Here is a 22,324-nt window from a genome sequence, read left to right as displayed (position 1 = left end):
ATTGGTTTCTAGTCCCTGCTAAGAATGGCCTCGCGCTGGGCCCCAAGGGGAGTCGCGCCCTGGCCCCGACGGCCCCAGTCGGGGCCAGAGCGGATCAAGCGGGGACCCCCCCGGGAGCACCATCCTGGCCGGCCTCCGGGCCCGGGCCGCCCCACCTGAAGATCCTAAAGTCTCAGGCTTTCAGATTTGAACCTAGGAGGCCGAGCGGCCGGGCCGAGGTTCCCAACGGCCATTGGCTGCTGTGGCGCCGTGACGTCAGCGCGGAGGGGTGCGGGGGGGAGGGCGCGGGTGGAGCCTGGGAGGGGAGTGTCCGAGCGGCTCCCAGCCCTGCGAGCCCGAGAACGAGAGGGAAACAAACGCGGGCGCTGACATGGGCCGCCAGCCCCGGCGCCGCGCGGAGCTCACGGACCGGAGAGCGCAGCCGCGCCGGCCGGGCGCTCGGGGCTCTGCGGACCGAGGTAGGCGACGGGCACCCGCCTCTGGCCGTGACAGCCACCTGCGCCCTGCGAGGCCTGGATGGGCTCGGCTTGGGGGGTTCGAGCCCCGCTATGGGGCGGGGACGATTGAAAAAGCCGCGATCGGGGGCCGTGGGGCGCGGAGAGGGGCGCAGAGACCCCCTACTCCTCGGCGCCGGCCGCTCCTCACCTCGGCGAGTGCGGGGCGGCTCGGGAGCCCGGGGCCGGAGCGGAGCGGGTTTGGGGAGGAAGGGGTGGCAGAGAGCCGGGCGAAGCCTCGCCCCAACTCGATTTCCTTTCCCCAGGATGGGATTCGCCGTGCCGGCGCAGGGCGCTGGGGGGTGGAGGGGGCGGATGGGGGTGTGTGACTGGGGCGGGGGGGCCGGGTGTTAAAGGTCCACCCCCTCGCCCAGGAATGGGGTGTGTGTCGGTGTGGGCAGGAGCACAACCATCGGCGGCGCGCAGCCCGCGGTCTCCCCGAGGGGGGCGTGTGTGCGCCCAGAGTTCTCCATGAATAAGAACCGAATTATTCGCTGGTAGTGGCAGAGGCGTGTGTATACACGCTCTCGCTCTCGTACACACACTGCAGCACACGCCACTCAATGTCATCGGGCCGGGGAGAAAAGAGGGAAGGAGCTGCCTGGAAGGGAATGGCCGAGCAAACAAATACTCTCCCCCTCCTCCCCTCCCTCGCGAACCCTTCCCTCCCCGCCAGGCTCCCGCCCCGCCCGCCTCCTCGGAAGACCGGGAGGCCGAGGCGGGAGAGGCCGAGGCGCCTCTAGGCCGGGTGGGGCCGGCGGAGCTGGGGGCCCCGCTGGAGCCTGCGGGGGTGGGGGGACAACCCGCGGGACCAGCGCGCGGGGCAGAGCGCTCCTGGCGTGGCCGCGGGCCGGGAGCGGCTGGTTAATGATTTAGTCACCCGCTTGGGGCTGCAGAGCTGCGGTCGGCCGTCCCTAGCTCCGCCCCCTCCCTCGAGCGCCCCCAGCCGGGGGTACAAAATTGCCCCCTGCTTGTGCTGCGTCCCCGTGAGCTCCTCCGCGGGCCGGGCCGCCGCCGGTGAGTGCCCTGGCCGCGAGAGCTGGGCGGGAACCGGGAACGGGGGCTGGAGGGCTGAGGCTGGGCGGGCTTCCTGGGAGAGGACTGAGCGGGGCGCGCGCGCGTGTGTGTGAGTGTGAGTGTGTGTGTGTGTGTGTGAGAGAGAGAGAGAGAGAGATGGGGGAGGGGTGCTGCCTGCTAACTCAAACCAGATTCCTTGTGTTTCCCGACGAGATACTGCAGCCTGGGCTTTGGAAGTTTTCTTTTCTCCCTGGGAGAGTGGAGGGGAAATACAATGCTTTTTCTTTCCTCGTTGTCACCCCTTGCAATCTGACCGGTTCCCGCGGCCCTCGGCTGCGTCCTCGGCGCCTGTTCTTTGCCCCTGGGTATCTGAGCGGTTGAATGGGGAAAGGGTCCCCGAGCTCTGAAGCCCCCGGGTCCTCTCGAGAGCGGTGGGGGTGCTGGAGAGAGAATGTCCCTCGTCCTCACCCCCAGCAGCCATCTGGACGGGAGAAAGCCTTCGCCGTCCGGCCGGCGTACACAATGAGGGGCCCAGTTAGAGGAGAGCCTCCTGCGAGGCAACTTCTCCGCACAGTCTGGGTTGGTTTCTAATACTCCCCACGCCTCCGCCCCCTTTCTGAGACTGGGGTGGAGGAGGGGACCACCGGCAGGATGGACTGAATTTTAAGAGAACAAAGAACAGGGCACAAAGGAAAGGGGGAGCTGAGCTTTGGATTTTCCCCAGAAATGGGGAGTTGGCTGGACCAGGGCTGGGTCCAGCCAGGCCTCTAGGTGGCCTCAGGGCTCCCAAAGCAATCATGGGGCATCCACCGGAGACTTGCCAGGCCCCTCCCTGTGGGGTACTAGGACCCTGCTGTGAGTGCCGGTGCCGAGTGGGTTCCAGCCTTCATCAGCTGCCCTGGGAGCTGTCCATGTGACTAGCCAATTAGTGTGGTTTATCTCCTCTGAACGTGGACTTGGGCCCTCTGCTTCTCGAGGACAGCTGCTCCTTCCCACAACGGGGCACCAGTGAACCTTGGAAGACACCGGGGTGGCTTCTCCTGGTCTTCCCAGGGATGTTGGTGACCCCTGCAGGAACTGGGAGGGGGCCTGTGTGATAAGGTAAGCCTGCTCCCAAGAGGTGGCAGTTTGGGTCGAGTCCCAGCCCCCCTGACACCTCCCTGAGTTCCTGGGGCCCCTGCTCCTTGAGGACCAACTGCTTGTGTTAGACTCCCCAGCTCCAGCCTCTCCTTTGAACATTCCTTCCATTTTCTGGGGTTTCCACCCTTTTCTCTCTTTCTTGACTCCTCTTCTCTTTCCCCTCATTTCTATCTTACACACGCCCCTGCACGGATGTTCATCCCAATCTGATACGCGCACCCACCCTACTTGGGTCCTGCTGCCTCTTGGAACTTGGCAGTCCAGCTCTCACAGGGCTGGCGACCAGGGAGCCCCAAGCAAATGAGAGTCTTATCTACAAAGTGGGGCTGTGGGCGACGGGCGACTGGTACATGCTGACCTGGGCGAGGGATCTTAGACCCTTCTTTACAAGTCAGGAGCTTTCCCAGAAGGGCCTCAGGTTGGCCGTGGTTCTGAGGTTTCCACTCCCTCCACCTTTGGAGTGGTTGATTGATTTCTGTGGCCAGGACAGGCTGTGCCCAGGTGTGGCAGGTGTGCTATTGACGTGCCTCTCTCTGTCTGTCGGTCTGTCTCTCCCTCCTTCTCTGGTTTGGCTTGGCTGGGGGGGGTGGGGCCTCAGAGGTCAGAGCACCCAGGATTGCTGTTGGGCAGTGGCTCCAGCCTCCTTTGGCTGGATGTTCCCGGGGCTCAGAGGAGCTCGTCTCTGTGGGGGAGGGAGGAGGCTGTCCCTTGGAAGAACAGGATCTGGGCTGATGCCAGAGATAAGGTTTGAGGGCGGAGGGAGAGGTTGAGCAATCTTGCCCTGGAAGCTGCGCTTAGGTCTTCTGACCTCTGTACCAGAGGCTTTCCCTCAATCTTGGGAAAAGGAACCAAACCCTGGAGCTTTCTGGCAGAGGGTCTTGGAAGCCAGCTCCAGCCAGCATTTCTGGGTGCTCCGGGGAGGATAGGCCCGTGCCAGCCATCTCTGAACAGGGAACTGGGTGGTCGAGCTGGGAGGCACTCGTGTGTGGCTGGACTTGGCCTTTGCTCACAGTGCGTGTGAAGGAAGTTTAGCCATTCCTTTCCCTCATTCCCACTCACTGTGTCCCTGAAGCTCCAGCTACGCCTCTGGTGGAACCTTGGGCTTCCTTCCAGTGACGTCCATCAGCGTCTCTCCCAGGCACCGCCAGCTTGCAACATGGGGCTCCATGCCAGGGTGGCAGCGCTGGCATCCAGAGCCCTCCTTTGCCAGGAACGGGGCCCTGGTGGTCTCCACTCAGCCTCCCCCGCTGAGGGAGGGTCTCCCTTTGGGGCCAGGCCAGGGCACTTTGGGGCATGTTCATGAATGGGCGCTTACACTTCTGACCCAGCCCATAGGAAAGTGCTCCGCACCACTGCCATTTCCCCCTGGTTCTTTTATCCCAGAGGCTGAGGGCGTCTGAAAGCAGCAGTGCCAGGGCCATTCGGGCCACCGTCTTCTGCCCTGGCCATCGGGGTGGCAGATGCCATCGGTCAGGGCAATCTCCAGCCTCCCTGGGAGTCTCTGGGTTCTTCCCATACCTGTGTCCACGCAGTTCTTGCGGTAACTGAGCTTAGTCTGCAGACCCCGGCTTCCAGTCTCCCCAGTGGGACAGTGAAGCCAGGCTCTGCTGTTCCGGCTTCCATTCTCTGCCCCTCTTTGTCTTCAGTTTCCCACTCACTGCAACCCTTCTCCATCCTTAGAATGTTGCCCTTGGCCCTGAAGCATCAGAAGGGGACCAGTGCCCCTCCCCTGGTGGGGTTTAAGGCTCAATCAAATCATGGGAGTAGAGAGCCTGAGAGAAGAACTCCAAAGGAACCTCCTCAGGGCTGGCAGGACAATTTATGGACACTTCTATGAGTCTGGTTAGGTCCAAAGGACCAGGCTGTATATTACTGGGGCTTGATCGTGCTGAGGTTTTGTGCATTATTTGTTGCTGGTAGCACCAGGGTCCCCCAGAGTCCTGGGCTGTCTAACCCTCATCCTAGGAAGGAGTGGTTGGAGTTTCTCTTCTCCCTCCTCCACCTCGTCCACCCGTTTCAAACTGAAATCAGAAAGAGCTTCAGTCCCGTCTGAGCGAAGCCAGGCTCCTCCATCCTGCATCGGAGGAGCTCAGAGGTAAGGAAGGGAGGAGGGAAGTCAGATGGGGAAAGAAGCGGCATCTCGGGCGGCTTGCACCCACCGCTGGGGGGGGACTGCAGTCCGAACCCGGGCTTCGGAGCCTGGACCACCCTCCCCCTGCAGCAGTTCATCCTGGGGACCCCCAAGGACTTCGAAAGGGGTGGGCCCTGCAACCTTTTGGATCAGGTGTCCTCAGGCAGCCCTGGAGGTGTGTGTCCCAGGTTGATAATGTGTCCTCTTTGAACTTAGGGGAGTGACGGGGGCCAGGGTTACTGGGGATGCTGGACTTCTCCTAGCTTTCAAGGTAGGGGCCTAGGGTACCTGCTGAGAAAGAGCATGTCACAGCATCATCTTCATAGCAAATATGTAAGGTGCTCACCCCTTGTGCATCCTTGTGCTGAGGGCTTACATATATTAGCCTGTTGAATCCCCACAGTAATGCTGGGACGTCCATAATGTTACCAGTCGCCTTGAAAGCTAATGAGACAACTGAGGTTCAAGTAAGCTGCCCGATGTGGCCGAGCCAGTTCGAAACCCGGCAGCCTGGCTCCAGGGTCCACACTCTTCGCTCCCACGCTACACACTCCAGCGGGGCAAGATATGCCAGCCTGCTCCGGAGTGAGTCCAGATCCACCCTGCTCCCTCTGGAGACTCCGGAGTGTCCTTTCACTCCCCTCTCCTCAGCTGAGCGCCCTGCTCTTAGGAGAAGCAAAGTGAAACCAAACAAGCCGGGCAGATCTGATTTCAAGCCCAGCCGCTTCCTTCTGAGGCCCTGCAGGGGGGCCGTGGGGCCCCCACCAGCCACCCCTTCCCCTCTCCCCGCTCTTCCCTCTGTGATGGGAGCTGGAGAGCTTCTTTCTGCATTGAGTGGTGGGTTCTGGGGAAACACACATCTCCAAGAAGAGCCCTGTAGACAAGAGAAGCTGCTGAGTGTCCTTGAGTCGCTGGCTCCTCGCAGTCTTGGCTCCAGAGTTGTCGCTTCCTGTTACTCCCAGGTCACGGCTCCCTCCTTTTTCTTCCTTTCCTGAGCTGTTCTAATTCCCAGGTAGTGAGGGAGGCTTTCTCCGTCCCCCCCCCCTCACCTGCCCCCTATTGCCCTGCTGCCACCCCTCCTACTGCCTGGCCTGAGACCGTGGTTCTGGGATGAAGAGGGAGCGGACGCAGGGACAAAGATGAAGGGGCAGAGTGGAGAGAGTGGCTCGTTCCCAGCCCTTGAGGAACAGGGGTTTCCGACAGGATGGACTTCCTAGAGGAGGGCAGGCGCCTGTGGCCTGTATTTCCTAGGACTTCTCTGTACATTCCCTGGAGTGGTGGGGAACGGGGTGCCCAGACTAGGGAGATTTTAACCTGAAATTCTGTGCAAAACTGTGCATCCTTTGTGGGTGTTCGTGCATCCATAACCTTCATCGGATCTTGGAGGCCTGGGCCCCAGCAATGCTTATGACCCTCCCTGATCCGCCTTCCAGTGGAGTGAGGAAAGTCCAGGATCAGCATGGGGCAGACAGCACCCTTCTCTCAGCTCTGTCCTTAGCAACCGTGTGACTTGGGTGAATCATTTAACTCCAAGCCTCAGTCTCTTATCTGCAAGATGGGGATGCTGATACTAACGCCATGGGATTCTTGGGAAGAATACACGAGCTAAAGTTTTTCAAATGCCTAGCACGGTGTATGATTTGGGGGTGGGGGGGGGGAAGTTTACTAAAAATTAAGCATCTGGCTTGATGCAGAGTAAGAAGCTCAGTGAAGCTTAGTTCCTTTTCTCATACTTCCTCCCATGACCTATGGTCCAGGGAGGGCATGTCCTCCTGAGTTCCGTGGCTGGGATCTAGGATGTCATTTCCCAGTCTTGATAGCTGTCAGAACCTACACAGGAAAATGTTATTCCACGTCTTTGTTCATTACAAGTCACTGTTTAAGCTAGACTGAACATCCTCTTCAATGTTTTCCAGCAATTAAAGACTTTTAATTTATCCAAGCCATAGTGTGTTTTCCTACAACTCAGCCTGGCTAGGTTATTGGCATCGTTTTTCTGTAAACTGTAAGAACTGTAAATTCTCTAAGATGATTGAGACTATCTGTATGAATCCAATGGTAAGCATCATGATTAATGGAAATACCCTAGAACAGCACTGTCAATAGGAATACAATGCTAGCCATGTATGTAACTTGAAGTTTTCCAGTAGCCACCTTTTGAAAACTAAAGACAGGTGAAATTAATTTTATTCTGTTTTATTTAACTCAGTGTATCCAAAATATTGTTGTTTTACCGTATAATCATAAACATATTGAGGTATTTTACATTATATTTTCATACAAAGCCTTCAAAATCCAGTGTGTATTTTACACCTATAGCACATCTCAATTTGGGTGGTAAATTTCATAAATACTCAATCAGAATTTGGATCTCATAAAATTGACAGTTCAAAAGTAGAGTCACACACTCAAGTTGTTTTTAACATCCTTAAGGTTTCCAGTAATTGAATCAAGCATCAGTTTTTAAATTTAAAATAATTAAAATAATTAGTTCCTTAGTTGCACTAGCCACATTTCAAGCGCTCAACAGCCCTGTGTGGCTAGTGGCTACTGTACCAGATGAGTGAGGCTTAGAATATCAGTGTAAATGCAGGAACAGAGATGTTCCACGTCAGGAGTATTATTCAACATTATATTGGCAATTGTAGCAAATATAATAAGATGAGAAAAAGGCATGGAGGAGGCAGAATGATTATTAGTTGCAGTTGGTGGGTCTGTCTACTTGCAAAGCCCAAAAGATTCAATCATAGGGTTGATTAGAGTATGTAAGACCATGAGAGTTTAGTAGAGTGGCCATTAAATATATATCAATGAAAAAAAAAGTGGCTTCTCCATATACCAGCCATAACCAGTTAGAGATATAGCTGTGTAAAAGGGGAAGGATGCAAAACCCACTCACAATAAGAGACCATAAAATGACCCAGAATAAACATGAAAAGAAACGTGTAAGACTTGTAGGAAGAAAAGCCACAGGATTTACTGGGGAATGTCTAAAAGACTTGGATAAATGGCTATGAGCACTTGACCTTGCGATAAAGGCAGTTCTTCCCAAATTAATTTCTTGTTTCCTTTCAATTCCAAAATAATGCCATCAGGACTTCTTTTGGAATTTAATAAAATGTTTCTAAGTCCATCCAGAAGACTAACTACATTGGAAAAGCAAGGGGATTTTAGAGAAAAAGTTAAAAGAGGGACTAGATACTCAAAACACATTTTACAGAGGGAGAGTGTAGACCCGGTTTAGGAATAAACAGAGACTAATGAACAGATGAGGAAGTCTGGAAATAGACCCGTGTGTAGGTGGGTGATGTCTGTGTATAAAGAATTTAATATCTGATAAAGGTAGAATTTGATGCTGTACTCATATTTTATAACAATTCTATAAGGAATCAGTAACTAACATTACTTTATTGTTATATTTAATTTTTTAGTCTATTTTAAATGACCCACAATTTTATGAGCCATAGACATCTTTATTCTGGTATAGTTCCTTCTAGTATTTTTCTCTATGAGTAGCTTTTAATTAATACATTACACGGTAGTTTTAGAAGTGAATATTTTCATAAACTTGGGAGCAGGGAAGGTCTTTGCTTCATGATATTAAAACCAGAAACCATAAAACAGATTTAACCACGTCAAGATTAACAAGCACTCTACGGAAAAGAAAACACCATGAATACCACCATGTAAATGGATGTATGACAGATTTGCAGAGATATTTGCAAAATATGGTAGTCAAAAATCTTAATAGCTTTAATATTTTATTTTTTTGTAAAGATTGGCACCTGAGCTAACATCTGTTGCCAATCTTCCTTTTTTTCTTCTCCCCAAAGCCCCCCAGTCCCTAGTTGTATATTCTAGTTGTAGGTGCTTCTGGTTGTGCTGTGTGGGGTGCCGCCTCAGCGTGGCCTGACGAATGGTGCTGGGTTGGCGCCCAGGATCCAAATCGGGGAAACCCTGGGCCACCGAAGTAGAGCAGGTGATCTTAACCACTTGGCTGTGGGGCCGGCCCCAGCTTTAATGTTTAAATAAGTCCTACAAATCCATTGGAAAAAGTGAAGGCCCCTCCACCCCTAGAAAAATGGGCAAGAGGAATTTACAAGAGAAAGGATACAGGTGCCAATAATACATATTTTTTCAATGCTCACCCTCATTAGTAATTAAAGAAAAGCAAATTACAAGTCTGTGAGGGTGGTGGTGGTGGTTGTGTTTTTGTTGTTTTCAATTCAACTAAATAAAATATAACGCCTGGTGTTGGACACCATCAGCCCATGTTGGTGGATCTGTAACTTGGTAAAACCTTCTGGAGAACGAGTTAACGATAAGAAAGTAATTTAACTCGCTTCAAAGTATGTGTCCTTGGGAAATAAGGACTTGCTCAGACTGAGCGGAAGGATGTTCGTTACAGAGTTCAGACAAAACTGAACCACAGCCTAACGTTCCTCGGTGGCCCAGTGGATGCACAGTTTGAGATATTAGGACTTAATCTAAAATAATGTAGTGTTATTTATTAACATGTAGACATTTTCACCCTCAATGTGAACAATGCTTGGCTTTATTTATCCAGCTACCATGGAAAGTACAGCTTGCATAATAAGGGGAGGAAATGTCGAAATCAGCACTGTCCTATAGAAGCACCATGCAAGTCTCAGATAATTGACATTTTTAATAGCTACATTTTAAAAAGTAAAAGGAGATAGGTGAAATTAACATTTTATTTAAAACTGGGGCCTTGTTCACTTTCTCTTCCCTCCAGGAAGCGGCTAGCAAAGCAGAGGATGTTTACCTCCAGGAAATGGGATCTGCCCCGGGGAGGCTGGGCAGTAGCACCTTGGGCCAGGGAGCCTGGTCTGGATTGGCTGTCAGGCAGGAGGGTGGAGCAAGCGCAAGGTAGCTAGCCTGGCAGGTTTTAGGAGACAGGTTGGGTCAGGGTTCTGGGCTTCCTTCTTTGCAGCTGGAACTACAGGGTGGAGAATGGAGCAGCACAGGCATGAGAAACATTTGAAGCAGGACCTTGCCCTGGGCCCAGTCTTACATATGCCAGCGGAGTCCAGGCTTCTGCTTCAGGGTGGTCCTCCCCACCTCACCTCCCAGGCAATCAGAACATGAGGAGGTTCCTCAGAGCAGGAAGCGGGAATGAGATCCTGAGTCAGGAGGAGCCCATTTGAGCCGTCCCCGGGAGCTGATCTCTAATGGGGAGTCAATCAAGTGAGGCTGGGTTCCAAGGTCTCTCTTAGATAAACAGCATCCCTGATCCCATCCTACGCCTGCCCCTCTGTGTGCACATTCTCAGCTGCCGACATCTGAATAGGTGGGGGGGCATGACCTCCTACAGAAAACCGCATGTTCCAAGATCTGCCAGAAATGGGCTCAGATCACCATTTGGGAGCCATGAGAGTGAGTGAGGTTATTCGCCCCATCTGCGCCTCAGTTCCCTTTCTATAAAATGAGGGCAATTGTGATACCCCCCCCCCCCTTGCAGGGTGAGGGCATAAATTTACGTTGTCCCCTGCACAGTGCCTGGCAAGCAGCAGGCCCCCAATAAATGGGAACTGCTGACATTCTTGCCATTTGTGCACACGGCTTGGTGGTCAGCTGCTTGTTGGAGCACTGGGGTGCTGGTTGTTCGGTGTGACCCCAGCCTCTTCTCGTTTTCTCTGCTCCCTTGCAGCCATCAGAGGACCTGAGCTGGGGCTGGAGAAGCAGCAGAAGCAGAACCTTCAGCCCCGCGGGGCGTCTCGGATAGGATCCCACCGTGGGATCGCCCATGTGGGAGGCTGGCCTCCAGCTTAGAGCTTCAGTGTCACTGGAAATTGGCCAGTCTCCGGTTGGTGAGGCGGGGGAAGACTGTTATCTTTCATCTCCTGCTCAGTTCAAGAGGCTCAGGCCTCAGGAAGCAGCTGTTGGGAGTGAGTTCTTTTGGGGGAGTCCTAAGCTCCCCGTTTGCCCTGAGACCAGGTTGTTATAGATTGCCCACTTTCTTCTCCCAGACAACTTAGAGTAAAAGGAGGACCTAATAAATAAACATGGCCAGTTTGGTGGGGGCAGGGTTGGGGGGGGAGAAGAGAAAGACAACAGATGTCAATGGGAGATATTTCGATGTGAGAGAGTGTGGACCGAGACCCCTCTGCACTGAGCCCCTGCTCGGGGCCGTGTACTGAGCCCTGGGAACTAGAGAGTTTTAAGCTACTTTTGAAATTAAAAGGCTTTTCCGTAAGCCTTTGATGCTTTGGGATTTTTGTTATTATTAAAACAGCATTACCACATTAAAGGAAACTTTAAAAGAAAAAAAAGCCCACTTTCCTCCCAAGCCTGACGCAACTCCGTAATTTCTCTGCACGTCCTTTAAGCCTTTATTCGTGAATGCGTGTTGGTGTAGGGTTGTGATGACTGTGTGTGGACAAGTAGAAGGTCTGCCTTTTTCTCCTTCCACTTGTGCCGTTTGGTAAACAGTCTCCACAGCCCCTGCCTTTCGTGCCTGCACGATCATCGTGGAGCCACTGGCTCCTGGTTTTCTCAGCCGCTTCCTTACTGTTGGCTATTAGGTTGTTTCCATCTTTTCTATTAGGAGTGAGGCTTCAGTGAGTATCTGTGTGTGTGACTTTTTTCCTGCTTTGAAATAGTTCCATCGGGTAGGTTTCCCAGTGTGGAGGTTGCTGAATCACTTGTTTTAAAGCCATTATTTCAAGAAACTGCCACAGTTGCTGATGCCCCAAGACCACTCCGTCCTGGGGTCATTTGGACTCTGAGAGCTCATGGTCCAGGGTTTTGTACCTCTCTCCCTGCCTGGTGGCACCTAGTACCTGCTGCATGGTGGGAGGGTGGTCCTGCCCTTTCCTAGCTCTTTTTTTTTTTTTGGTGAGGAAGGTTGGCCTTGAGTTAACATCTGTTGCCAATCTTCTTCTTTTTGTTTGAGGAAGATTGTTCCTGAGCTAACATCCCTGCCAGTCTTCCTCTGTTTTTTTATAAGTGGGATGCCCCCATGGCTTGATGAGCAGTTGTATGTCCGTACCTGGGATCCGAACCCACGAACCTTGGGCTGCTGAAGTGGAGAGTACGAACTTAACCACTATGCCACTGGGCTGGCCCTTCCTCGCTCTTAATATCGGCATAATATGGACATCAGACACAAGAAGGTCTAGCCTGGTGCCTGGCAGTGAGTCAATCCCAGTGTTAATGTGGGAAAGGCCTTTGATGGGGTGGCAGGAGGCCTGTGCCACCTGGGTCCCTCACCAGCTCCACAGCCTTGGGCACATACTTCTCCCTGCCCCAGCAGCCTCCTCAAGGCCACCAGGGTGGAAATCTCCAGGGTGTCCTCCATCTCTCAGTCTTGGGAATCTCTAAAGTTGCAGGCATCACAGATGCCTCAGTGGGAGTCATGTGACACCCCAAGGGGTGTACAGGAAAATCCACTGGGATGTGGGAAGAAAACACCAGCACTTTTATGCATGCTGATTTTTTTTTAAAAAAGAAAGCAATTGATTGCGTTAATTGATGCATGGGTTAACAATACACACCCATATAATCTGCAAATAATGCATGTATGTATATGTGTGTATACACACACACAAATTATATGCCCCATGTTTTGACATGCTGGGGCCCCCCTACTTGGGATAATGCATGGCTATTTTAGTGGCCGGAGCCCTGGAGTGGGAATAAAGCCTTGGCTTCCATTCATGACCTAGGGCAAGTCCCTTAATTTAGTCTCTCCATCTCTGAGAGTAGGGTCCCTCCACACCCAGGTATTTTAAGGACGTATTTGACACAGATATGCAAGTGGTACAGGAGTTATATGGTATATGTCATGTTCCCATCCAGCGCTTTTTTTTTTTTCTTCAATTGTTCAGGCTCAGATTATTTTAAGACAGTGCTTCTTAACCTCCTGGTACAAACAGCGCAGTTTCAAATACGAGGGCTTTTGGCAGTGCACAGGAAGGAACTAAAAAACTCCAAATAGTACTAGAGTCAGCTAAAATCATAACACAGCCCCCACTGAAGTTCCCCCGCAGCATGTAACAATGTGGATCAAAGCATCCACAGTTCTCGCCGTTCGCTTCGCTGCCCATCAGTCCTGTCGCACTGTTGGAATAAAACAGTCTTCCGCCTTCACTAGGACTACTTATCTTTGCAGGATAAGGCTGCTGAGCGTTCCAGAAAGCTCTGGACCTTTCTCTGGGGACAAAAGCCGGAGCCCCTAGCCTCTTAACAGAGAGTCGTGGCCCGGGTTACACTGAGTTTCTTGCAAAGCCCCTCTCAGTGAGTCGCTCCAGCTGACAGACGTTGTGTAGCACAATGCCTCCCCTGTTTTTGCAAAGTTAAGTTCTACCTAGTGGTGGAATGTTGGTGCACCCCTGGGAGAAAGGTCCATGGCCCACCAGGTGAGACCTGCCCCTGGGAAAGGGGCTCAGAGTGGCCCTGGAAGGCCTGGAACCTCCTTTGATTCTGCCCGTTCTCTCCTCCCCCATCTGGGCCCTCAGCAGCTCCTGAAGGAGTACCCCTCTATCCACCTCCTCAGCGGCACCTGCATTCTGCTGTCCCTCCACTTTGCCCTGAATTCCTGCTTCCCCTCCTCCATGCCTCCAAGGCCAGCAGCCATGGGAACTTCCAAATATGAAGATCGGACGACTTGCCTGCTTAGGAACTGCTGTGGTTTCCTTGTGCACCTGGAACACCATCCAAACTCCTACCTGGTCTTACAGGCAGTGCCCTGTGTGACCTGACCCCTGGCCGCTGGGTTTTCATTCTATTCCTCAAATGCCACAAGTGTGTTCCTACCTCAGGATCTTTGCATGTGCTGCGCCCTCTGCTGGAATGTTCTTGATGTGCCAGCTTCCTTCTCATCATTCACTTTTCAGCTCACAGTGCCCCTTCCTCAGAGGGGCTTCCCCAGCCCGCTGACTACCACACTCGCTCAAATTGCCTTGCTTCCCTCTTGACAGTGAGGACTACGAGATACTATTTAATTTGCATGTTCACAGCCCCATTCTGCACCCACCCACACTCAGACTGCAGGTGTGCCCTGGGAAGGCAGGAGCTTGTCCACCTTGTTATTTTCATGCTTTGTCTCCAGGACCTAGAAGAGTATGGGAAAATTGGTGAGGATGCAGTAAGTCAATGAATGAATGAATGAGAGAAAAAGTAAATGAGTGAAGCCTCTTGTAGCCAGGCCAAGCCACAACTGAAGTCATCGTGTCGTGAACCGAATGCTCCCTTCCATCCAGCTACGTTGGGGCTGGTATTGACTGGATGGTTAGAACACTTCTGGGAAATGATGGAGGGGCAGCCGTGCAGTGGCACTGGGCATTGATCTCATGTGCTCTCTGCACTGGAGTGAGCTGCGGGTCAGCTGCCAAGTGGGAGATCTGCCTGGCTGCCCAAGAGAGCTCAGGCCTGTGTCCTGTGCCTCAGCGTAGCCTGTCCTTCTGTCTGTCTAGGAGCTGCTGGGCTCCTGATCTGGGAGGGTAGTGCTCTCTGTGTAGCATGCCCGGGATGATGAGGGAGGGGTCCAGGCCACAGCTACCCTCTGTAGTGCCAGGAGCAGAGCTGAGCCGAGGATGTGTTTGCTGTAACTGACCAGGGGGCCTGGCCTTCCAGGGAGGGCTTGTTGCTCCTGCCTTAGAGGAACCTGCTGTGGTCAGTGAGGGCAAAGGTAGAGGAACCTGGTTCCACCAGAGGCTGAGGAGAGTCAGGGAGGCTGTGAGTTGCTGCTCCATTTTCCTTTGCTCTGCCAGGAAAGTGGGATGTGGCTTCCGGGATGGGGGAGGGTGTTCCACCCAGGGCAGGCCGTGGGGAGTGGCCGCCCTCTTGCCCTGTCATCAGGCAGCCTGTTTTAGCCACTTCCCCAGAGCTGAGTCACGGTGCTTAGCAACACCCCCGAAAGCCACAGCTCCATTTGGCACCGTCCCCTTCTGAGGGTGCACTCAGGCCTCCTGAACTGCCCCCAGGACTGGCCTGGGCCACCTGCTTGTACTTAAACTCCATCCCCTCATCCCCAAATCATTCTCTGTTAGGAGCTTAGGGTGACAATGTCACTCAGTAGCCATGAAACCAAGGACTTAAAAACAAGCCAGGGAGGGAACTTTCCCAGCCCTCGAGCCCAGGCTGTCCAGTCTGAGTTCTGGCTCTGGGACCCCAGAGGGGTCCTCACCCCAAACCCAGGACTGCCAGGTCCTGCAGCCCCTCCTCCCTGGACAGTGGGACAAGTAGGTGACTCCATGTGGGACTCAACTCTTGGGACTTTTTCATGCTGGATATTGAAGATGGTTTGGTTTTTCACAAGTCACAAAGCCTTGTTCCTACCCCCAGGGAGCAAGACCCCAGGCAGCACATAACCATTTGCCAGCCTTGTCGCTCTCTTTCTGGGATGTAGGGCCGTGCAGGATGCTGGGAATCTCGTGGCTGCCCCAGGCGTTTCCCTGCTGGCCCCTCTTACCTGTTCTCTAGCCCTACCTGCAGGAATGTGCTAGAAGGGGGGTGAATGGGATGGTGGGGACTCTCTTCCGCTGTAGCCATGGTGGCCAGAGGGGTCTGCACCCTCTCTGCTGAGTCCCGGGCAACTGGGCCTGCGGTTTTCCTTTTCTCTCTAGTGAGCACTTGAGATCGGGGAAACCACCACGCTGGAAATTGCTTCCTGGGCCTGGGAGTTCCAGTGAAACCCTTATGCAACTCTGGAGGTTCATGTCCTGTGTTCCCACAGTTCTGACCGTTGACGTCCCCTCTCTGCCCCCCTCCCTCCCTCCTTCCCTCCTTCCTTCCTTCCCTTCCCTGGTGAACAGTACATGCTTTATTTGTACATGTGTGTTCTCACTCCAGGGTAGTGGGTCTCAATCCTGGGCAATTTTGCCCCCCAGGGGACATCTGGCATGTCTGGAAACATTTGGGTTATCGCAACTTGGTTAGGGATGCTGCTGGCATCTAGTGGGCAGAGACCAGGGAAAATGCTGCAAACAGCCTACAGTGCGCAGGATGGGCCCCACAACAAAGAATGGTCTGGCCCAAAGTGTCAGCAGGGTCAGAATCTGCTCTGGGATTATACAGAACTTTCTCGAGGCAGCAGCCAGGCTCCTCCTTTCTCTGCACTCCCCTGGCTAGAAGTGGGGAGAGGCATTCCATTGGCAAGGGTAACTGACCAGTGATGCTACCCACCAAAGGCCAGAGAAAGGCCTGGAGAGGAGCAGAAAGAGCACTGGGCCAGGAGACCAGCTTCTAGCCCCACTCCGCCTTTGGGACGTGAGCCTGGAGAAATCACTGGGCTTCAGTTAAACCTGTCTTCTGGAGCTGCACTGGGGTCCCCTTCCCTCCCAGCTCGTTGAGACCCCGGGATTCTGTGACTAGACCAGGAGCTGCACTGCAGGCGGGTTGAAGATGTGGCCCTTTCCATTCTTGCCTCTCTGCCCTGGGGGCCGTAGAAGCCTGAGGGATTCTCCAGCACCGAGAGTTTGTTGGAACCTGTTTTGATTTCCTTTTGTGCCTAACATGTCTGAAGCCGACTCCATCCTCACTTTCTCTTTTTTAGCCAAAGAGAATTTTCCCCAGAGTTTGGCCTGGAAGCCCATGGCTGGCCCAGAGGGTTACAAATGGTGACTCTTTCCTGGAGCAGTGGAGAGGGGATGACCCTGAGGCCAGTACTTTTCATGCATCTAGTTTGAGGGGCAGCAAACTATGGCCCACAGGCCAAAGCCTGCCCACTCCTTGTCTTTATAAATAAAGTTTTATTGGGACACAGCCATGCCCATTTGTTGACCTACAGCCTACTGCTACTTTCCTACTATGAAAACAATTGAGTAGCTGCAACAAAGACGGAATCAGTCACAAAGCTGGAAATCTTTAGTCTCTGGCCCTTTATAGAAAATGTTTGCCAATCTCTGGTCTAGCCGTTCCATGTCTAATTGTTTAGAGGTTAGATCCTAGGGCGTGGGCAGGAGGGAGGGTTCAGGTTAGGGGTAGGGGAAGCTAATTTTCCCGAGATTTTGGTGGGGAGAAGGAGGAGAGTGGGGACGGAGAGCTGACCGATTGTAATGGGGCATCTCCAGGCCTTCCAGAAGAGTCCTCACCTGGCTCCAAGCCCAGCCCAGGTCACCTGAGTGGCAGGTCTGCCCCAGTGCCTGGCTCCTGCCTCTCATCCCAGAGAACATTGCTTGCTGGAGTGACTGCCTGGGTGGGGGTCACTTGCAGGTGGGGGAGCCACCAGACTGGGTGGCAACAGCTGGACAAGGAACATGAGCGTGGGGACCTGGGGATTAGAGGGCACAGAGAGGTCAGGCTGGGAGCCCTGGAGCCCAGCAATAGGCTGAAATGAAGCCAGTGCTGTCATTCGGCTTGAGAAGGCGGAAGGGGAGAAACTAAGGAACCAGGAGAGGGTAGGAGGGAGGTGTTGGCCTTTCAACAGGTGTTGGAAGCCTGTGCCATGTACTGCCAGATGGCATTCAGTGGCGATCAGGCCCTTTGGAACCCTCCGGAAGCTCAGTCCAGTGGGAAGATTACAGTCCAGCCAGCAGGGAAGAACGATGTAGCCAGTGCCTGCTGGGAGAGGGGACATTCAGAGTGCTGGGGGTTGGTGGGAGAGGTCGCTGGAGGACTCCCCTCGGCTAAAGATGGTTTCCCATAAGAAGTGACATCTCAGCTGAGCCCTGAAGGATGTTGGGTGAGCCAGGTGACAGGGTGTTCCAGAAGGGGACTGCATGTGTCTGGTCCTGGGGTACAGGAGACAGAAGCTCGGGGGCTGGGGCAATATGCATGGGCAGCGGAGCAGCGAACCATGGCGTTGGGAAGGGAGGCAGGGACTGGTCGCTGGATCAAGGCTCTAGACTGGGGATTCCCGGAAAGGCTTTGTTTGAACTAAAAGGTGGAGGATGGACTGGAGAGGGACAAAAGTGGAAGCGGGGAGACCTGTTGGGCCGTCAGGGGCCAGGTGGGATGTGGGGGCCGAGCTTGGGGCAGCAGCCAGGAATGGGAAGAAAGCTGGGTGGGGCGCCCACAGGTTGAGCTTTGCAATGGGGAGGGTGCCCTGGAGGCCTGTGCTGTTCATAGGACTGGTGGCCCAGCACCGCCCACACCCACCACACTCTGTTAAACCCCTGCACCCATCTCTCCCCACCCTGCTCAGCCCTGTACTGAGGGCAAGGGGCTGGTTTGGCTCCAACACAGAACTTCAACTTGGCCCTGGCCAGGAGCCGCGTGGGTGGTACCTCAAGCTTTCAGACGGCCCTCTGCTGTTCTTTGGTTCAGGTTAATCACCTGGGGGGTCTGCAGATCCCAAGGGGCCTAAGCCATCTAGGGTCTAGTCCCTGCCTCTCTGCACACCTAATGATTAAAGAAACTGGGAGGGAGTTTTCTAGGCTTGATCTCCTGAGAGGTGGAGGGTGGATCCTCAGCAAAGAGCTCAGGGCTCCACGATGGAGATGTTGCAGGCGGGATCCTCATTTATGGGACTCCCAGCAAGGACTGGAAGGCTGGGGAGCTGGTTCTGTGGGTCCCAGTAGCCCCACCCCAATTCTGATTCAGAAAGCAAGCCGGGCCGCCCACGGATATGGAAGTGCCAGGCAGCGTCTCTCTGGGACCCATCCTGTCCTCTCCCTCCTCTGAGGACTGTGACTCAGGTTGAGGTGTCCATTAACTTCATAGGGATTGAGGTCAGACAGCAAGAAGAACTTACAGTGTGTCTCCAAACTAGCTGTTCACAGGAGTCAAATCATAGATGTTTCTTTCCCAGACCAGTGCATGGAATTGCCTATGCGCCTCCACCTCCTTAAATGTACCTCCACCTCCTTCAAAGTGGTCATGTTTTCTCTAACAGCATGCTGGTTGTGGGGCGGGTTGGAGGGACTGTGTGTCCATTTGAAGAAAGATCAGCTCTTTCTCATGTTTCAGGGAAAGTGTCTGTGGCTACTTGAACTCTAACCAGATTTGCAGAAAGCACTCCCCTGACCTCGAGCCCGTGCATGAAGAAATAGGCAGGATCATGCAATTGATTGCTGGCTCATTTCACATTATTCCCTTTTGGTGGGAGCTGGGTTTTAAATCACAACCCCTGGCCAGATGGGCTTTTGTGCGCGGCCGGCCGGGTTAACCCTGTGCCTGCTCTTCTCTTCTTGCAGCCCTATGACCTCCTCCTTACCACCCGCTCCAACTGCTGGACTTCAGATCTGACCCCAGACCTGCCTGCTGCCTCAGGAGGGCCAGCCTCCCCTCCCGTCATTGGGCAAGATGCCGATCCTCAAGCAGCTGGTGTCTAGCTCGGTGCACTCTAAACGCCGCTCCCGAGTGGACCTCACGGCCGAGATGATCAGTGCCCCGCTAGGCGACTTCCGCCACACCATGCACGTGGGCCGGGCGGGGGACGCCTTTGGGGACACCTCGTTCCTCAACAGCAAGGCTGGCGAGCTGGACGGCGAGTCCCTGGATGACCAGGCCTCCTCCTCCTCCTCCTCCAAACGCAGCCTCCTGTCCCGGAAGTTCCGGGGCAGCAAGCGGTCACAGTCGGTGACCAGGGGGGACCGGGAGCAGAGGGACATGCTGGGCTCCCTGCGGGACTCGGCCCTCTTTGTCAAGAATGCCATGTCCCTGCCCCAGCTGAACGAGAAGGAGGCCGCAGAAAAGGGCTCCAGCAAGCTGCCCAAGAGCCTGTCGTCTAGCCCCGTGAAGAAGGCGAATGCCGGCGAGGGCGGAGAGGAGGAGGAGGTGGGCGTGGGGGAGGTGGTGCCCCGGCGGAACGGGGCTGCTGCCCCCCACTCCCCTGACCCCCTCCTCGATGAGCAGGCCTTCGGGGACCTGACAGATCTGCCCGTTGTGCCCAAGGCCAGCTTCGGGCTGAAGCATGCCGAGTCCATCATGTCCTTCCACATCGACCTGGGGCCCTCCATGCTGGGCGACGTCCTCAGCATCATGGACAAGGAGGAGTGGGAAGCAGAGGAGGACGATGGCGGTTTCCATGGTGACGATGACCCAGCAGGCGGTCTCCCCCAGGACCCCCCTTCCGTGGCAGAGGCCCCTCCCCTGATTAGGCAGGAAGGCAAGGCAAGCCCTGACTTGCCCCCACTGCCCCCCCAGGCTCTGCAGGACGAGGGGTGGGCGGCGGCGGCCCCTAGCCCCGGCTCGGCCCGCAGCGTGGGCAGCCACACCACGAGGGACAGCAGCTCCCTCTCCAGCTGCACCTCGGGCGTCCTGGAGGAGCGCAGCCCTGCCTTCCGGGGGCCAGACAAGGCCCGGGCTCCTCTCGCCAGGCAGCCCGACAAGGAGTTCTCCTTCATGGACGAGGAGGAGGAGGATGAAATACGAGTGTGAGGCTGGCAGGAGATGGTGGCTGCACGCTCTTGGCCTCATCTCCCTGTGCCCAGCCCGCCACCACCCTCCTCTTTCCTCTCCCTGTGCATGGGCAGCCAAGAGCCTGGCTTCGGCCACACATCCTGGACCTCATAGATGAGGGGCGTTGGCCAAGCCTGGGCACCTGTGGAGGACTTCGGGAGCCGGCCTGGGTGCCGATGGGGTGCCTGACTTCATTGCACGCCCTGCTCTCCCCGAGCTCTCTACGACAGGGCTGTTCTGGAAGCAGGAATCAGTTTTGCCTGGCCTCAGACGGATGCCAGGGGTCAGCCTGACTTCCTGCCTCGTGCAGCAATGGCAGGTCAGCCCAGGGACGGCCTGAGGGCCAGAGCTAAGGACATGGGGCTCACTTTTCCCTCCTGGCGTTTCTGCTGTGACTGGCGGTGTTTGCCAGGGTAAGTGCACGTGGCAGGAGGACCGGGGTGGTCACACATCCCGGCCCCTCCCTACACCGTCCCTGGCTCCTGCACCGGAAGCCTGGAGCCCCTTGGAGTAAAGCTGGACCGAATTTGTACACTAAACGCGTCCCCTTCCTGGGGACGAGAACAGGAAGGAAACCCCGGGGCTGCTTGAATTTTCAAGAAGGGGCCCGTCCGGGACGACACTAGGAACAGGCTGCGGCCCTCAGTCTCTGTGGGTCTGTTCGTTCGTTCTTGTTATGTTTAAATCCTTCTAGAGCAATATCAGGAACAGTGTTAGTAGGCCTGCCACCAGAGGGAAAATCCAATCCCTTTAGAAAACCTTTATACTAAGCGCTTCCAAACTTTGTTTAGAACTATACGGGGTGGGTATCTCTATGTCGCCCCCCCTCCCCCCTTGGCTATTAACAACTGAAGGCGGCCAGTGTAGAAAATTTCTGGAAAATGATTTTTTAAAAAATAATATATCATTCCTATGGAGGGATAAAAGCTTTTTTGACTGGGTTATTCCCTCCCCCCCCCCCCCCCCCAACAAACACTACTTCCCCTTCCCTTCTCAGCTCTGCCAGCTGACCCCCTTCCCCACTTCGGGGGCCAGGGCCCCTGCATACAGGGGTGCCAGATTTAGCAGCAAAACAGAATGCTAGGTTAAATTAGAATTTCAGGCATACAAAGGATAATTTTTTAGTGTAAGTATGCCCCATGCCATGTTGGAACACACTTACACGCTAAGAAATTATTTGCTGTTATTCTGAAATTCACATTGCCCTGTGTGTCCTGTGACCCTGCCCGAGGGGACTGAGTGGGAGCCGGGCTGTGAGCCCCGGGGGTTAACTGATGATGATTTTTTCTGTCCTGGGAACAGGCTGATGCCCCTCCTCCTGTCCGCTTGTAGCCATGGCGGGGGAGGGACAGGCAGAACTAACTAGCCCAGCATCCAGCCCGGGCTGGTGGGCGGGGCCCCCCAGGCTCCCAGCTTTTGCTGGATCCTTACTCAGACACTAACTTAGTTCCTGATTCGAGCGGAGCTCCCACGGTGGGGGAGGAATCGGAAGGTTGTGCAGCCTCTGCCAGCTGCCCTTGAAACCCATTCAGACCGTGGTCACTTCCAGATTCTAAACTGTATATTTTTCTCATGATATTGTTAAAACAGCGAGGAAACATTAAAAAAGCCCTATAGCACACCTTGTGTCCGCCTCTACTTCTGGGGAGGGCTTTTTCAGGAGGGGGCGGTGAGGGTGTGGATTGGGGGGGGTCCCAGGGCTGCCCATGGCTCTGGGGCCCTGAGGCGGCTTCTCTCTCTGTCGCTTGGGCCCCCGCTCCTGGACTGCTCTCCAGCGGCTCAAAGGACGAGGCCTCTGTGCCCATCTGCCTGGGCAGGCCCTTCAGGGCTATGGGACTTTGGTGTCCCAACCACCACTTACCAGTTGGGAGCCCTCGGGCACGTAGTCGCTTAGCTCCTTTGTTCTTCCTTCTCCCCATCTGTTAAATGGGAATCCTGCTGCTCCCACGGGGGCGGGGGGGGGGGGGGGGGTGGTCAGACACAGTCACTGATAACGTAACGGCGTTTGCAAAGTTGTTATTAAACAGAGGGAGACTGTTCTCCCAAGCTGTAGGTGCCGAAGCGCGTGGGAGCTGTCGCCACCAGGACACGCAGCAGGCGCTGCCGCTGAGAAAAGGGGCCACCCTCCCCCTCCCTCCCCCTTTACCATCTGACCTGCAGAATCAACTTACACAGGCAGTGCCTTCTCTGTTCAGCTTTGTGGCCCAGGGAGGTAGACTCATGTCCCCGTTTTACA

The 22,324-nt window shown here is 54.6% G+C and overlaps 1 protein-coding gene across 7 annotated transcripts; it reads left to right on the top strand.

Moving 5' to 3' along the window:
- Positions 1 to 300: 300 nt before the first annotated feature.
- CDC42EP4 (CDC42 effector protein 4) lies at positions 301 to 21,707 on the top strand. 7 transcript variants are annotated; one of them, XM_046675440.1, is made up of 2 exons: positions 301 to 458; positions 18,882 to 21,707. In XM_046675440.1, exon 2 carries the CDS (start codon positions 18,991 to 18,993, stop codon positions 20,065 to 20,067), a length of 1,077 nt encoding a protein of 358 aa, XP_046531396.1. In that variant the 5' UTR covers positions 301 to 458; positions 18,882 to 18,990; the 3' UTR covers positions 20,068 to 21,707. The 7 variants fall into 7 exon arrangements, with proteins under 7 accessions (XP_046531396.1, XP_046531397.1, XP_046531401.1 ...); XM_046675441.1 differs by lacking the exon at positions 301 to 458 and adding an exon at positions 859 to 1,511; XM_046675445.1 differs by lacking the exon at positions 301 to 458 and adding an exon at positions 1,619 to 2,612.
- Positions 21,708 to 22,324: the final 617 nt, after the last annotated feature.

Source organism: Equus quagga, chromosome 11, assembly GCF_021613505.1.
Source record: "Equus quagga isolate Etosha38 chromosome 11, UCLA_HA_Equagga_1.0, whole genome shotgun sequence".
Classification (NCBI taxonomy): domain Eukaryota; kingdom Metazoa; phylum Chordata; class Mammalia; order Perissodactyla; family Equidae; genus Equus; species Equus quagga.
The sequence above is the reverse complement of the archived record's forward strand: the minus strand, read 5'-3'. Positions and strand labels throughout refer to the sequence as shown.

What these genes read in the sequence shown, in the direction of transcription:
- CDC42EP4 (XM_046675440.1), top strand. Translation starts at nt 18,991, where the DNA reads ATGCCGATCCTCAAGCAGCTGGTGTCTAGCTCGGTGCACTCTAAACGC.